The sequence below is a fragment of the Bison bison genome, unplaced genomic scaffold (assembly GCF_000754665.1).
Source record: "Bison bison bison isolate TAMUID 2011002044 unplaced genomic scaffold, Bison_UMD1.0 scf7180017864499, whole genome shotgun sequence".
NCBI classification, from domain to species: Eukaryota; Metazoa; Chordata; class Mammalia; order Artiodactyla; family Bovidae; genus Bison; species Bison bison.
Window position 1 is genome coordinate 10,140,566 of NW_011495058.1, and position 15,952 is coordinate 10,156,517.

The 15,952-nt window shown below is 39.7% G+C and overlaps 1 protein-coding gene across 1 annotated transcript in view; it reads left to right on the plus strand.

Annotated features, from left to right (window-relative positions):
- AMPH (amphiphysin) overlaps window positions 1–15,952 on the plus strand; it is a 218,625-nt gene that overhangs the window by 131,387 nt on the left and 71,286 nt on the right. The window contains exons 6-8 of the mRNA XM_010829124.1: window positions 944–1,039; window positions 10,715–10,822; window positions 12,590–12,675. Of these exons, the coding sequence (XP_010827426.1) occupies window positions 944–1,039; window positions 10,715–10,822; window positions 12,590–12,675 (290 nt within the window). The remainder of the gene's footprint in view (window positions 1–943; window positions 1,040–10,714; window positions 10,823–12,589; window positions 12,676–15,952) is intronic.

A 15,952-nucleotide genomic window follows, 5' to 3' on the forward strand; every position in this document is an offset into this window, starting at 1 on the left:
ACGGTCCATGGGTTGCAGAGTCGGACACGACTGAGCAACTAATACTTTCACTTTTGGGCTTCTTTGGTGGCTCAGATGGTAAAGAATCTGCCTGAAATGTAGGAGACCCAGGTTAGATCCGTGGGTTGGAAAGATCCCCTGGAGAAGGGCCTGGCAACCCACTCCAGTATTCTTGGCTGGGGCATTCCATGGGCAGAGGAACCTGGCAGGCTTTAGTGCCTGCAGTCACAAAGAGTCGGATGTATCTGAGCAACTATGACTTGACAGAGTGACAGTAGTAGTCATAACAGTCATAATATCTGATAGTCACTGTGTTTATCATAACTGGTACTCCATGCATGGGAGGGCCCTTTTCAGTGTAACTATAAGTTTTCTGCTGTCTGTGTGGAAGCTTCAGCAATGGTTTGTTGTTTGTATGGAGTGGCTTCTAATTTCATGGACTGCTTCAGAAGCAAGCTGTTTTACTGGATTTCTTCAGACTCTTAGCCCCAAAATCCATTTATAAGGATTTATAAGGGGCCTTCTGATGGAGAGGGAAATGGAAACCCACTCCAGTATTCTTGCCTGGAAAATCCCTTGGACAGAAAGGCCTGGCAGGCTACAGTCCATGGGGTTGCTAAGAGTCGGACACAACTTAGCGACTAAACCACCAACACCAGGAGCCTTTTGAAGTTTCTGTTGAATACATTCTTTATTAATTCAGAAGCAGAAATGCATTTTTAAATGAGCTGAGCCCTTAGGTAACCTATATATTCAGTATTGTAAATTTAGAAATGGTAGCCAAATTAAAGTATTTTTAAATAATCCACGTTCCTTCTACCATTTACTATCCAAGGAACTAGTACTTATCTGATTTTATAGTTTCAGGCTTTTTAGAAGTTGGTGAAAGGTATCCAGTTAAAATAATTCTGCATTCATCTCTTTATTTCCTTTTTTCTTTCAGAAATGTGATGTGCTGTGGGAAGACTTCCATCAGAAGTTAGTGGATGGGTCCTTGCTGACACTGGACACCTATCTGGGCCAATTTCCCGACATAAAGGTATTTTATTTTGTGTCTACAAAGGGAAGAATTTAATGGTTGCATGTACTTATTAAAAATGGGCAAGAGATAAGTGGATAAGAGATAAGTTAAAAGTCCTCAGGCTTACATCAAAGACAGAAACTTTGTGCCTATTTAAGTGTGGGATTTTTATTCTGTTCCTATCAGTATAAAATGAAATATAGTTACAGAAATAAGATTTTCCCCTTTAATGAACTGCTTCATCTTTTATTTCTCTATAGAATTCTTTTTAATCCTATATATATATATATATATATATACACCTGATCATAAATCAGAGCTACTAAATAATTTCAGTCTATGTTCAAACCTTTTTATTATATGGGACTTGACAAGAATTTCCATTAGGATAAACAAGGTCACGAGGAAAGGAGAAACTTCATGGCAAATGTGAAAGCAAAATCTGATCTTTGTTCTGTATTTTGTATATGTTCATAGCACACCTGCACATTCTTAAGATGTAAGCATTTCAAATACATTTGCATCTGGATCTAAAAATATCCTGTCTAAAACATTTGTCTTATTTAACAGTTGGATTCATTGAAAGGGAAATACACAAATGAAGGATTGAATATCACAGTTTCAGAATTGACTCTCAAGGTAAAGATGGTTTTTAAGCCATCAGGCTTGTAGATAGCAAATGGTAGCTTTGATAGATCAACCCTCCAGTTGTTTTCCCAGCTGAAAGAGGACTTCAAGGTAAGACAGCCACATGCTGCCTTTCCTGTAGATCAAGGAGCCGTAAACCACCATCCATGGGTATTTGCAGTATCTTAGTAGGTGACCTTTGATGTAAAGTTCCATTTTAACCTGGTCTTTTTTTTTTTTTTTTTAGAAGCTTACAACAATACCCATTTATTAGCTCACAGTCTGTAGAACAGAATTCCAGGCATGGTTGCCTAACCTTTATAGACATTGCCAAACACCAGGAAAATACCTGCAGTAGTGTGAACTGGCTTTGGCCATGAAACATAGTGAAACTTCTTGGCCGAAATCAATGATGTTCATTTCCTTGGCCCTGCACAGAATGCCTAATGCTAGTTGGCTAATACTTCAGTGTGTTTTGGGGAAGCCAGAGGCACCAGACAAGAACCTAAGTGAGTCAGACTAGATACATTAGCCTTGTTGGCAAAATATCCTGGAGAACAAATCTAGATATCAATTCTCAGTGATGTTATTATCATAGGCAGCAGAACAATTTATTCAGTCATTATATAACTACATCCTAATGAAAAGATTTTAAGTCAGTTTTTAAAATTTTCTGAGAATTAAAAAGTTTTTTAATAAATTTTAAAATTCTGTACACAGAGAGTGCATTTTGAGACATCTTCAGATACTTTGATAGGCATTGACATTTTGTATTGGAATTTGCAGCGTTTATGAAGCAAAGATTCTCAGAATTATCATCACACTTTAGAATATGGTTTATTGGATGGTAATTAATCTTCATGAAAATCAATTTCCAATAAGTCAGAAGGAGGTAAAAGAAAAGTTTGTCTTCCTATTGGAAAATTTCAAAGAACTTCACAACTTGTCTAAATTATTCAGATAATATTTGATAGTATGACTTTAATCAGCAAATGAAAATTGTGATTGCCTACAGAAGAACACATTTGAAAAGTTGTTGGGTTTCTTTCAGGATCAAAACTTAATGCCATCAAAAGAAGTGTGAAGCATTTATTATTTGTTATTTGCTATGGTACTTCCCAGCAAGTTATTTGGAAATTAGCCATTCTCTTTAGGAGTGTAAAATTTCAGAAGACAAATAGACACAGAACTACTTATGTTGAAACATAGATTAAAATAAACTCCTGATGGATTATTTTGGTTTATGTTTTCAGTTTGTTGAAACACTTAGTGGGATTTTTACTTTTCCTAGGGTCCATGTGGTGGAGGGGCAAGCATAAAAATGATCCTCCACTTACTGAAACATCTTTATAAGAGAGATCTGGAATCATTTTTCCAGCTGCATGCCCTGAAGATAAATGAAATATATTTCATGGTTTTACCTGCATCATGAAAAGAACCTACATAATCTCTCTCTCTGTTTTTGTGAAGTCATGTTTAGACTATTAGAGCATACACATAGGGTTTCAACCAAGATAGAGGATTGCAAAGCATTTCATATGATGAACAGTGAAGGGAACAGCAGTGTTTATCTTGGAAAAGAGAAAATTTGGAGTTGGAGAGTAGGTGGGACAGCTGCTTCTAGTGATTGAAAGACTTATCTTTTATGAAAATACATGGAAGTATGCATTTACCCAGTGGCTGGAAGTTAGAAGTGGATATAGACTCCATCGTTTCATAAAGTGAGTGTTGAGTTTTTATATAATGAATGGGTTATTGATGAAAAGGGGCTTATGATTAAAAATACAGTGGAGAATTTTCAAAGCTTGGGACACAGTTAACCTCCTTGACTCTTGTTAATATCAACAAGCTGTGTGTAACCTCAGGCAGATTTCCAAATATTTACTGCAACCCATCAGCAAAGACTATGAAGTACCAGTTATGAGGGGATGATGTTTGACTTTTCCAACTGTGATTGGCAGGGCACCTGGTGTTACAGTTTTTTATACAGCACTGACATCTAACATCAGTGTTGTAATAAGAGCCAGCTTGTCACTAACCCAGGCAGGCTTACAGCTGTGAGCTGTTACTGTAAAATGCAGTTTAGAGTTTATCTTGGCAGCCACGCCTGAGCCACTAAGCATATATCTAGAGCAGGGGGCCAAAATGAATGCCGAATTGGGAGTATTGTTGAAATTTTAAAAATTTCAGTAAATTATTTTCTTTGCTGCAGAAGGTCAATTCATAGTGGGAAATCTGAAGTACTTTTAAATAAACCACTTAGTTCAACTATTTATTGGGACTTCCCTGGTGGTTTAGTGGTTAAGACTTCACTTTCCAATGCAGGGGTACAGGTTCAATCCCTGCCTGGTCAGGGAGCTACGATCCCCACATGCCTTGTCACCAAAACAAAACAAAAAATAGGAGGAATATTGTAACATGTTCAATAAAGACTTTAAAAAAATGGTCAGCATAAAAAGCAATCTTTTTAAAAAGACAAAAACCATTTACTATTAAGCTAGTAAATTTATTTAATAAAACTTACTATTGGATGGTTAAATTAGAATTGTATCATTTTCTTTGTAAAAGCTGTGGTGTATTAACTCTACCCTTACTTAGGAGATGAGGTTTTCCAAATATCAAATAGGTAAGGAAATAAGATTGGCTCTTCAAACACAAAAATATGTGCATCAAAATGAGTGATGGCCTTCAAAATAATAACTTCTACCACAGTAAGCTGAACTCTGTAATTGACTTGTCAGTTACACAAGAAAATGACTCACATTATTTACTTCACTTCTTGTTTGTGAACAAAAAATAAGATGATCCAGTGTACCTTCCCAGGCTTGGAAGTAATTGAATTTTAACGCTTTTCAAAAATCAAATTTGTTTTCAAAGAATCCAGGTTTGCTTCTTGGAAGATATTAAAGGAAACTCCTCACTCCCACCCCACCCAAGTCCACAAACAGAGTTTTGTAAGAGTTTCCATAGCGTCACACAAGGCCACTGCCTCGAGGGTCAATGCTTCCTGGGAGGTAACAGATATTTGCTAAAAATAATGAGCTTTGTCACCTTATCAGACACTTCTCTCTGCTCTGCCTGGACTAATTCATGGCATATTTTAAATGAATGTGGTATATCAGCCAAATTTTTCGGTAACACCAGTTGGAAGTGGTCTGTGCAGAGTCAAGTGAAAGGGATTGAAAGTATCTAAATGAGAGTAACTGCCTCACGGTGCCTGTCACATCTCCTTCAGGGAGCGTGGAGGAGGAGCACAGCAGGACAGACAGTATCTGGACGACAGAGTCTGTCACAGAAACCTGGGCACTGCTAGAAGAGTACTAACCCAGAGTTAGGAGCAGGGAATGAGTGAGGCAAGTGAGGGCACAAAGGTTCAAAATATAAGGAGATGGGACTGCTCTGGTGGTCCAGTGGTTAAGAACCCACCTTTCAATGCCGGAGATGCAGGTTCAATTCCTGTTCTGGGAACTAAGATCCCACATAGCACGAGGCAACTAAGTCCGCGCTTTGCAAACTGCACAGCCCACACACTCCCACATGCCACAGTGAAAATCCTGCATGCCACAGCTAAGACCGGACGCAGCCATAAATAAAGAAATAAGTATTAAGAAAAACTAATTTTAAAGTCAAAAATTTTAAAAAAAACCCACAAAATCTTATGTGCCTGTTTTTTTTTTTTTTAAATTATTTCTGATACTCATTTCTTTGACAGCTCCACTTGGTATTGCAATTCTTATGTGGCAGTGAGTTCCCCCAAATGTTGTTTGTCTTAAAAAAAAATCTTTATTTCATCTTTACTTTTGGGAGGTATTTTCACTTGGAATAGAATTCTAAGATCTCTGTTGATTTTTATTTTTCAGTGCTTAAAAGATACCACTCCATTGTATTCTAGCTTGCACAGTTTCTGAAAATTAGTCTTCTGTAATTCTTACCTTTGTATTTGCTGTTTTTCTTTATTCTTGATTTTTAGCAGTTTGGCTATGATATAGCTGGCTGTGTCTTGTTTGGTATCTTTCTTTTTTGGGATTCTGAGTTTCTTGGAACTGAATTTTGATGGCTCCCTTATTTCATAAAGTTGTCAGCCATTATTTCTTCAAATGTTTCTTCTGACTCTTGTTCTCATCTCTTTCTGAGAAGTCCAATTTACACTATGTTAGACTATTTGATATTGTATTAGAGGCCTTTTGTGGTTGATTCTGTTTTGTTTTTTTTCTCCTTGTGGTTTAAAGAGAATAATTTCTCTTGAATTAGCTTCAACTGTACAGTTTATTTCCTCAACTCTTTTATGTCTAGTGAACAGATGTATCCTCTCTGATATATAAATTTTTTTTTGTCTTTAGCATTTCCATTTGATTTCATTTGATGGTTTCCATGTATCTGCTGAAATTACCTGTTTATGTATTTTGTCTAATTTTCCAACTAGATACTTTAACATATTAGTCATAGTTATTTTAAAATTACTGATTGATACTTCCAACGTTTGGGTCATGTTTGGGTTTGTTTCTGTTGATTGCTTTGTGCTTTCTCATGGGCCTTTTTTGTTTTTGTTTTTTATGTATGTGTTTCAAAATCTTTGATTGAATGCCAGACTCCATGTATGGAAGAATGAAGACTGAAATAATATGTATGCCTGGAAGTGGGCATTCTTTGTTGGCAAGCTGTTAATGTAAGAGCTAATTGCAGCTTGAGCTGGATTTGAGTTTCATTGTTGCTATTGTTACTTTCAGTGCACCATCGCTTTCAGATTCCTCCAGAACAGAGCTGCTAATGCCTTGAGCGTATAGACTAACATCTATAATATTTTCAGACTCTTGAGGTCAAGTCCAGTTTTTGCATCTTTGACCCACATTGGGTGGGTCCTTGCATGCCAGAGAGTTTTTATTAGTGTTCCTGTTCCCCATCAGATTTCAGGAGTCCTTGTGTGCCTGTATTGCAGAGGGGCTTTAAACCCATACATTTATCCTTCCTCCAGTGGTAAGCAGCAATTTCTTGTTATTCAGTGGTGGACTTGGAGTGGGGCAGGGCTGCTTATGTTATCCTTTTCTGGTCTGTCTTAGGCAGAGCCAGTTTCACATTTGTGATTGGTCTAAGCAGGAGTTTGCTGCTCCTGCCCAGGTGGGATCAAACCTCTTCTTGTTATAGAAGTCAGATCTTAGGTCCAAGAAGTTTTTATTTTTAAAATATTTCTTTCTTTATTTATTTGGCTGTGCAGGATCCCAGCTGTGGCACGTGGAATCTTCAATCTTTGTTGTGGCATGCAAACTCCTAGTAGTGGCATGTGGGATCCAGGGATTGAACGCAAGTCCCTGGCATTGGGAATCCCAAGTTTTAGTCAATAAACCACCAAGGAAGTCCCCAAAGAATGTTTTATGTTCCTCCCCTATGGGTTGAGATTTTTTTTTCCTCCCACCCTTCTGTTTATTGCAATTATTTTTTAATATATCCTATGGACTCGGGGAATCAATAGTATGGGAAAGACTAGAGATCTCTTCAGGAAAATTAGAGATACCAAGGGAATATTTCATGCAAAGATGGGCTCAATAAAGGACAGAAATGGTAGGGACCTAACAGAAGCAGAAGATATCAAGAAGAGGTGGCAAGAATATACATAAGAACTGTATAAAAAGATCTTTATGACCCAGATAATAATGATGGTGTGCTCACTCACCTAGAGCCAGACATCCTGGAATGTGAAGTCAAGTGGGCCTTAGGAAGCATCACTACGAACAAAGCTAGTAGAGGTGATGGAATTCCAGTTGAGCTATTCCAAATCCTGAAAGACGATGCTGTAAAAGTGCTGCACTCAATATGCCAGCAAATTTGGAAAACTCAGCAGTGGCCACAGGACTGGAAAAGGTCAATTTTCATTCCAATCCCAAAGAAAGGCAATGCCATAGAATGCTCAAACTACTGCACAATTGCACTCATCTCACACGCTAGTAAAGTAATGCTTGAAATTCTCCAAGCCAGGCTTCAGCAATACGTGAACTGTGAAGTTCGAGATGTTCAAGCTGGTTTTAGAAAAGGCAGAGGAACCAGAGATCAAATTGCAAACATCTGCTGGATCATCAAAAAAGCAAGAGTTCCAGAAAAACATCTATTTCTGCTTTATTGACTATGCCAAAGCCTTTGACTATGTGTATCACAGTGAACTGGAAAATTCTGGAAAAGATGGGAATACCAGACCACCTGACCTGCCTCTTGAGAAACCTATATGCAGATCAGGAAGCAACAGTTAGAACTGGACATGAAACAACAGACTGGTTCCAAATAGGAAAAGGAGTACGGCAAGGCTGTATATTGTCACCCTGCTTATTTAACTTCTATGCAGAGTACATCATGAGAAACGCTGGGCTGGAAGAAGCACAAGCTGGAATCAAGATTGCCGGAAGAAACATCAATAACCTCAGATATGCAAATAACATCACCCTTATGGAAAAAAGTGAAGAACTAAAGAGCCCCTTGATGAAAGTGAAAGTGGAGAGTGAAAAAGTTGGCTTAAAGCTCAACATTCAGAAAACTAAGATCATGGCATCTGGTCCCATCACTTCATGGGAAATAGATGGGGAAACAGTGGAAACAGTGGCTGACTTTATTTTTCGGGGCTCCAAAAACACTGAAGTTGGTGATTGCAGCTGTGAAATTAAAAGACGTTTACTCCTTGGAAGGAAAGTTATGACCAACTTAGATAGCATATTCAAAAGCAGAGACATTACTTTGCCAACAAAAGTCCGTCTAGTCAAGGCTATGGTTTTTCCAGTGGTCATGTATGGAGGTGAGAGTTGGACTATAAAGAAAGCTGAGTGCCGAAGAATTGATGCTTTTGAACTGTGGTGTTAGAGAAGACTCTTGAGAGTCCCTTGGACTGCAAGGAGATCCAATCAGTCCATCCTAAAGGAGATCAGTCCTGGGTGTTCATTGGAAGGACTAATGTTGAAGCTGAACCTCCAATACTTTGGCCACCTTATGTGAAGAGCTGACTCATTTCAAAAGACCCGGATTATGGGAAAGATTGAGGGTGGGAGGAAAAGGGGATGACAGAGGATGAGATGGTTGGATGGCATCACCGACTTGATGGACATGGGTTTGGGTGGACTCCGGGAGTTGGTGATGGACAGGGAGGCCTGGCATGCTGCGGTCCATGGGGTCACAAAGAGTCGGACACGACTGAGCGATTGAACTGAACTGAACTGATGGACCTGGGGGATTCCTGTCCCTTCCCAGGGTTAGTTTGGTTTTGCTTCTGCTTCTTCCCCAGAATGGAGCATCTCTGCCTGGTGTCTCTGGACATGAAGATCTGTTGTTTCCTCGTCAAGTGACATAAAGCTTTTGCTTTGTAAATAGAAAAATAACCTAGGAAATAGGCAGGGCTTTGTGTCTACCCCTTGGCAGTCAGAGATCACCTCATTCTCACCTGCACTGCAAGGGGGTGTCTTGTTCCCCAAACTCTGGCAGAATCCATTGGAAGCCCTAGGTAAGAGCTTGCTCATAATTGCAAGTTACCCTCATGTCTTTTTATTTTTGGCTGTGCCGGTCTTAGTTGCAGTACACAGAATCTTTGGTTGCAGCATTTGAACTCTTAACTGCAGCCTGTGAAATTCTTAATTGCAGCATGTGGGGTCTAGTTCCCTGACCAAAGATTGAACCTGGGCCCCCTGCATTAGCAGCATGGAGTCTTAGCCACTGGGAAGTCCCTCCCCTGTGTCTTGAACACCCAGCTATTATTCCAAACTGACACCTTAGCCCCCAGTGGATCTTTAACAGTTTGTTAAAATTTTAGCTGATCTCTTGTCCACTTCCTAAAGGAAATCTGTCCTGAATATTCATTGGAAGGACTGATGCTAAAGCTGAAATGCCAATACTTTGGCCACCCGATGCGAAGAACTGACTCATTTGAAAAGACCCTGATGGTGGGAAAGATTGCAGGCAGGAGGAGAAGGGGATGACAGAGGATGAAGTGGTTGGATGGCATCACAGACTCAATGGACATTAGTTTGAGTCAACTCCAGGATGGACAGGGAGGCCTGTCATGCTGCAGTCCATGGGGTTGCAAAGAGTTGGACATGACTGCGTGACTGAACTGAACTGAACTTGTCCGCTTGTATTGGGTTGGTAACAGCTTTTACCCACCAAAGGTGAAATGGTTTTTGTGTCTCATCTCTCCCTACAGGGACTTATCCCTCTTTGGGATTCAGATGGCTTTATTGGCTTGTGAGTTTATGTCTCTGATACAGTCAAGACAATTTATGTTTTTGTAGACTATCCAGATACTTTTTCTTGTTAGTGTGGGAGTAATATTCTTTGCAGCTCTCTATAGCCTAACTAGAACTGAAAGTCTCTAGGAATCAATATATTCCTAAAGCTCCTCAGATATTTCTAACAAACAAAAGGGTTGTCAAACACTTCTAGGAAAAAAGGGTTTCTTAGGATTTATATCACTGCTGTTAGTGTGAGTGCTATTAGAATTATAAAAGCAGATCCTAATACAGTCTTTGACTGTCTTTAAAATGGAACATTTAAAGGTTTAAAATAAAGACTAATAGAGAGTATAGGTTGATGTGCTTTCCTCCACCAATTCTGGAATTTCTCTGGTCTTTGACTGCAAATTCTGCCTTCAGATCTTAATGGTTGTCCTAATTATTATCAGAAGGGAGGTATTTACCTAATGGTAGTCACACAAATCTCTAGTGATAAGGAATCTGCCTGCCAATGCAGAAGATGCAAGAGACTCGGTTTCTATCCCTGGTTGAGGAAGATGCCCTGGAGTAGGAAATGGCAACCCACTCCAGTATTCTTGCCTGGAAAATTCCATGGACAGAGGAGCCTGGCAGACTACAGTCCATGATGTCACAAAGAAATGGACATGACTGAATGTGCACACACACACACACACGTATTCGCACAAAGGATTGAAGACAGTAGTTTGATTTCTAGCAGTCATTTGTCTACTGAAATTCTGGTTCACTTCGATCTCCAGCTACTCTGGACAAGGAAAGTGTTTTGGCAGTCAAGAAGAGAATCTGTGACCGTGTCTCTCTCTTAGTGCTTATGCTTCCCTGTTGGCAGAATCGTATCGCCAAGCGCAGCCGGAAGCTGGTGGACTACGACAGTGCCCGCCATCATCTGGAAGCTTTGCAGAGTTCCAAGAGGAAGGATGAGAGTCGCATCTCTAAGGTAGGGGCCAATTCCACTGTTGTCACCAGTCTCTGTACTCTATGACCTGTAGCAACTTTGCTTTTGAAATGAAATCTCTCTTTTCTCATGGAGATTGGAATCAGGACGGAATTTAAAAATTGAAATATGGGTCTTGTGGGATGCTGTCTATAATTTTGTAAGTTACACTAAGGGTTTTCAGGTCCTTGGTAGAATTCACTTGGGTGGCACTGACTCACACATTTTCATCATAATAAATGTTTACCCCTAGCAGTACTGCCTGATCATATAAAGTAGTGTGTCCTTACACTCTTTATGTGTGTCACGTGTGTGCATGTGTGTGCATGCTAAGTCGCTCAGTCATGTCCAACTTTTTGAAACAATTTTTGAGACACTGTAGCCCGCCATGCTCCTCTGTCCATGGGATTCTCCAGGCAAGAATGCTGGAGTGGGTTACCACTTCCTCCTCCAAGGGATCTTCCCGACCCGGGGATCATACCCACGTCTCTATGTCTCCTGCATTGGCAGGTGGGTTCTTGACCACTAGCGTCACCTGGGAAACCTGCTGTGGTCCATACTTGACGACAGAATGAAGATTCAACTAGGAAATGAAGTGTGAAATCCTCAGACGTAACTTGTGCTTGAGAGTACAGATGTGTGCTACAATTGCTTGACATTCATTTTCTTTTAAAGAACCCATTGCCAGAGATTTCTCCATATATGTCAGTCACTGACAGCTCATTGGAGACACATACAAACTTCTCTCTAGGCTTCCAGTCTTGTCTCCCCCATTTTCCCACACACAGCTTCCTGGATCACCTTTCTACTGAACGTACCCAGGTAGAATTTCTCCAGTGCTTAAGTCGTTTAATGGCTCCCATTGCCAGTCAAAAAGTTCTAAATTCCTTAGCATGGCCTATGCAACCTTCACAGCTGGTTTCTGGCTCACCTCTCCATCTTGTCAGCTTTCAAGTCTTCTTTTCCCTGCTTTCCTTCCTCCACACAAACATCCTAATCTGGAGCTTCTGTGACCTACACACCGGCTCCTAAGCAGTCACTGTAAGAGCTGAGTTTCACATCAGGCCCCTGAGAAGCAAGGCACTGTGTTCAACACTTTATTTACATCCACTTTCCTTAATACTCACAACACCTGTGAGGTGGACATTGCTGTGTTCATTTATGGATCTTAGGTGCAGAAAGGTGGTAAAGAAAGTCCACATGGTTAGTGAGTGAGAATCCCAACCCGGGCAACTCCTCCTGTATGTGTTGTCCACCATTCCCCACCACTTCATTAGCAAACAGTTGCTCACTCTTCAAGATTCAGTATCAAGTTAAAATATCACCTTTTCCATGGAGTCTTCTCTAATTCTTGCACTATCTTTCTTAATGGCATGCTCCATAATAGCTTATAAGCCCTCTCTTGTAGTGTAGTTACTTAGACTTCCCACTAGACAGGGAATTTCTTGGGAAGCATCCTGACCCAGTATCCCTAGCAGAGTATGTAACAGTGTATGTGACAGGCACTTCACGCAATTTTGAAGAATGAATGAATCTGCCAGAGACTGCAAGAGCAACCATTGTAATCCATCACATTTTCCTTTTTCAATAAGACTTAACATTTCACTTTTATTGAAAATGATCATGTGGATTTTAACCAGATTTCTCTCCTTTCCAAACTGTTCCAGGATGCCATAAAGCTATTTCTATTTTATATTAAATGTTGTTGTGTCTAGAAGTGTGGTATGCCTGTGATGTTTTCAGTGTAAACATGTTATGTGTTATTTCTAGGCAGAAGAGGAATTTCAGAAAGCACAGAAAGTATTTGAAGAGTTTAACGTTGACTTACAAGAAGAGTTACCATCATTGTGGTCAAGGTAAAGATGGTTCTGTATATGTTATAAGTTCAGGAATAGTGAATATTACTTGTCTTATTTCCTGTGATGAGTTAGCACTCACTGTCCAGTAGAAGTGTTCAATAATCTGTAATTTACCATATGGTAGCTTCTAACCACATGTGGTTCACCTTGAACACTTGGAATATGTTTAGTATGACCTGGGAACTGAATTTTAAATATATGTTATTTTGTTTTAATTTGTTTAAATTTAAATAACCCAATTTGGTTAGCTACCACATTGGACAACACTGTTTTAGACTTTTATTTCAAGTAGAGATACAAATCTCATTTAGAGGCATTAGGAGAACTATCCTTAACCTTGAAATTTAAAGGATAAATTTTTAACCCTTGGAAGAACATTTTATTTCAAGGGGTCATCTGGTCTCTGTCTTTTGTGTGAAACCTCTACTGTCAGCTCTCACCTGTTAATCTGAGCTTCATTCTTATTTTATAAATGAAATATTCTTTTTTATGGGTACTCTGCATTTCTCATTCCACTAACTTCAGTTTTCCCATTTAGTGGTAGAACCAAGAAGTTGTTGGGTGAAGTGGGGCCTTATGTCTCAGTTTTCATCAGCACACCCATGCTACCACCCTGAATAAACAGGATTGTGCTTGTCATGCAATACTGCTTTAAGTACAATTCCAAATCTTGGTTAGGATGTGGAGGTCAGGGAATCCTCCTACACTATTGGTGAGATTGTAAATTGATGCAGCCGCTATGGAAAACAGCATGGAGATCCCTCAAAAAATTAAAAATAGACTTACTATATGATCCAGCAGTCCCACTCCTGGGAATATACCTGGACAGAACTATAATTCAAAAAGATACATGCACCCCTATGTTCATAGCTGCACTATTCACAATAGCTAAGACATGGAAACAACCTGAATGTCCATCAACAGAGGAATGGGTAAAGATGTGGTGCACCTACACAATGGAATATTACTCAGCCATAAAAGAACAAAATAATGCAAAATTGCAGCAACATAGGTATACCTAGACATTATCATACTAAGTGAAGTAAGTGAGAAAGACAAATACCATATGATATCACTTAAGTGTAGAATCTAAAATATGGCAAAAATGAACATATGTGTAAAACAGACTCATAGACAGAACATGCTTCTTCCATTGAAGGAGGCTCAGGGGGAAGCAGTGACCAGCTCACTGGGGCTAGGGGAGAGTGTCCTGGCCTGCATTCTGGGACTGCAGTAGGCTCAGCTGTTAAGCCTTTCCATGGTTTCCAAGAACAAAGAAACCTCTTAATGAAGAAATTAAGTTGGTCTTAACAGCTAACCAGAAGGGCCCTGAGGATGCCTCAGACAAGTACTTTGGGGAAATGGTAATGTCTCAGAGTCCCTTGTTGATGAAGAGCTTGTGAAATGAATCCTCATTTTATAGCTGATATTATCAGAGTACCTGACAGCAGATAATATCACAATTCAGAGCCTGGTACTCTTTGTGGGTGTATATTTTACTGCTGACAACACCAGTTTTTTGTAAGTCGAGGTTATAGTCAGAATGTGTTCTTCCAGTAGAATGAGCGCCAAATTTGTTCATTCACTAGTTTGTTAATCTGCTTATCCGTTCGCTCATTCATTCATGGAATATTTACTGCATCGCCTGTTCTGTGCCAACTGCTATTAGGTGCTGAGTCTGTTCTTGTGAACTAGCCAAAGGCAGTTCCTGCTTTGATAGAATCTCTGATTTCATAAATAAGAATCAGTATATGATAAGTGGCATCAAAACTACTGAACATGTTTTTTTAAAAATTAAATACATCCTTGTTGATTTGATTTCTGAGTTCTCAAAGGAAATAAAATCTTAGAAAATCATAGATGTTTGTCTAGTCATTCTAAATAAGGTGTTTACTAGTACTGTGCCAATTATTTTCCTAAATAATCATTGGAATAAACAAGCTGTGTATCAGGAAGCAATTTAAAGATAGAAGAATGGGGATTCTTGTTTTTGCTAAATGTATTCAAGGTTCAGTGCTTTTAATAGAAAATTCTGTATGAATAATAAGAATAAAACAAGCTCTAAGAAATAAACAAGCAAATTCAAATGGGCAATAGATAAAGGAACAAAAGAGGATTAACTCAGCTTTCATTAATGGACGACAATTTAAAAGCAGGTGAGATGCTAGCTCTTTCCCAGCATATTTACAAAAGTTTTGCGTCAAGGGCCTAGAAGGTGCCTGCATAGGGAAGTGGGTCAGCAGCACCCGTCAAAGCTGCTTTTCTCTGTACCTTTCACCCAGCGTTTACAGTCAAGAAGCTTATTCTGAGGAAACAGTAAGCTGGACACAGAGTTAATTTCATAGATCTTCATTAGGGTTTTGTTTAGTATAGTGAAAAATCGATGCAAATAAAACAATAACCACCAATCAGTTTCAGCTGGGCGTCCACCATGGCTCAGCAGGTAAAGAATCCTCTTGCAATACAGGAAACACAGGAGATGCAGGATCAGTCCCTGAGTCGGGAAGATCCCCTGGAAGAGGAAATGGCAACCCGCTCCAGTATTTGCCCTAAAAAATCCCATGGATAGAGGATCCTGGTGGGCTGTAGTCCACACGGTTGCAAAGAGTCAGACATGACTGAATGACTAATCACAACTTCAGCTACCTCCCCCTTCCCCATCTGCACCCACCTTCTATTTAAATCTGATCCTTCTTCATGGCAGCCTGTTTGTCCTCTCAAGCAGATGTTTGCAGCTGGCCCATCCTACCCTCTTCTCTTAGTTCCTTCAGCTGTTTCTGTCCAAAGCTGCTGAGTTTTGGTATTTAGTCTTGTGTGGCCGTTTGTATTAATGTGAACATTCACATGCTGTTTTGAAATCTGCTTCTTTCTCTCAGCAGTATGAATGAAGCATATGTTCATTATAAACTTCTCTATCTCAAAACTTTTACAAAGTACATATCTAAAACACAAATTCTTGGGGCAGTGATTCTAGAATCACTGGTTCTGAACCAGCAGCATCAGTATCACATAGAACTTGTTAGAAGTTCATCACAGACCTGAGGTTCCCTAGTGACTCAGATGGTAGAGTTTGCCTGCAGTGCAGGAGACCTGGGTTTGATCGCTGGGTTGGGAAGATCCCCTGGAAAAGGGAATGACAACCCACTCCAGTATTCTTGCCTGAAGAATTCCAATGACAGAGGAGCCTGGCGGCTACAGTGCATGGGGTCACACAGAGTCGAACACAACTGAGCAACACACACACACACACACACACACACACACACCCCTCAGA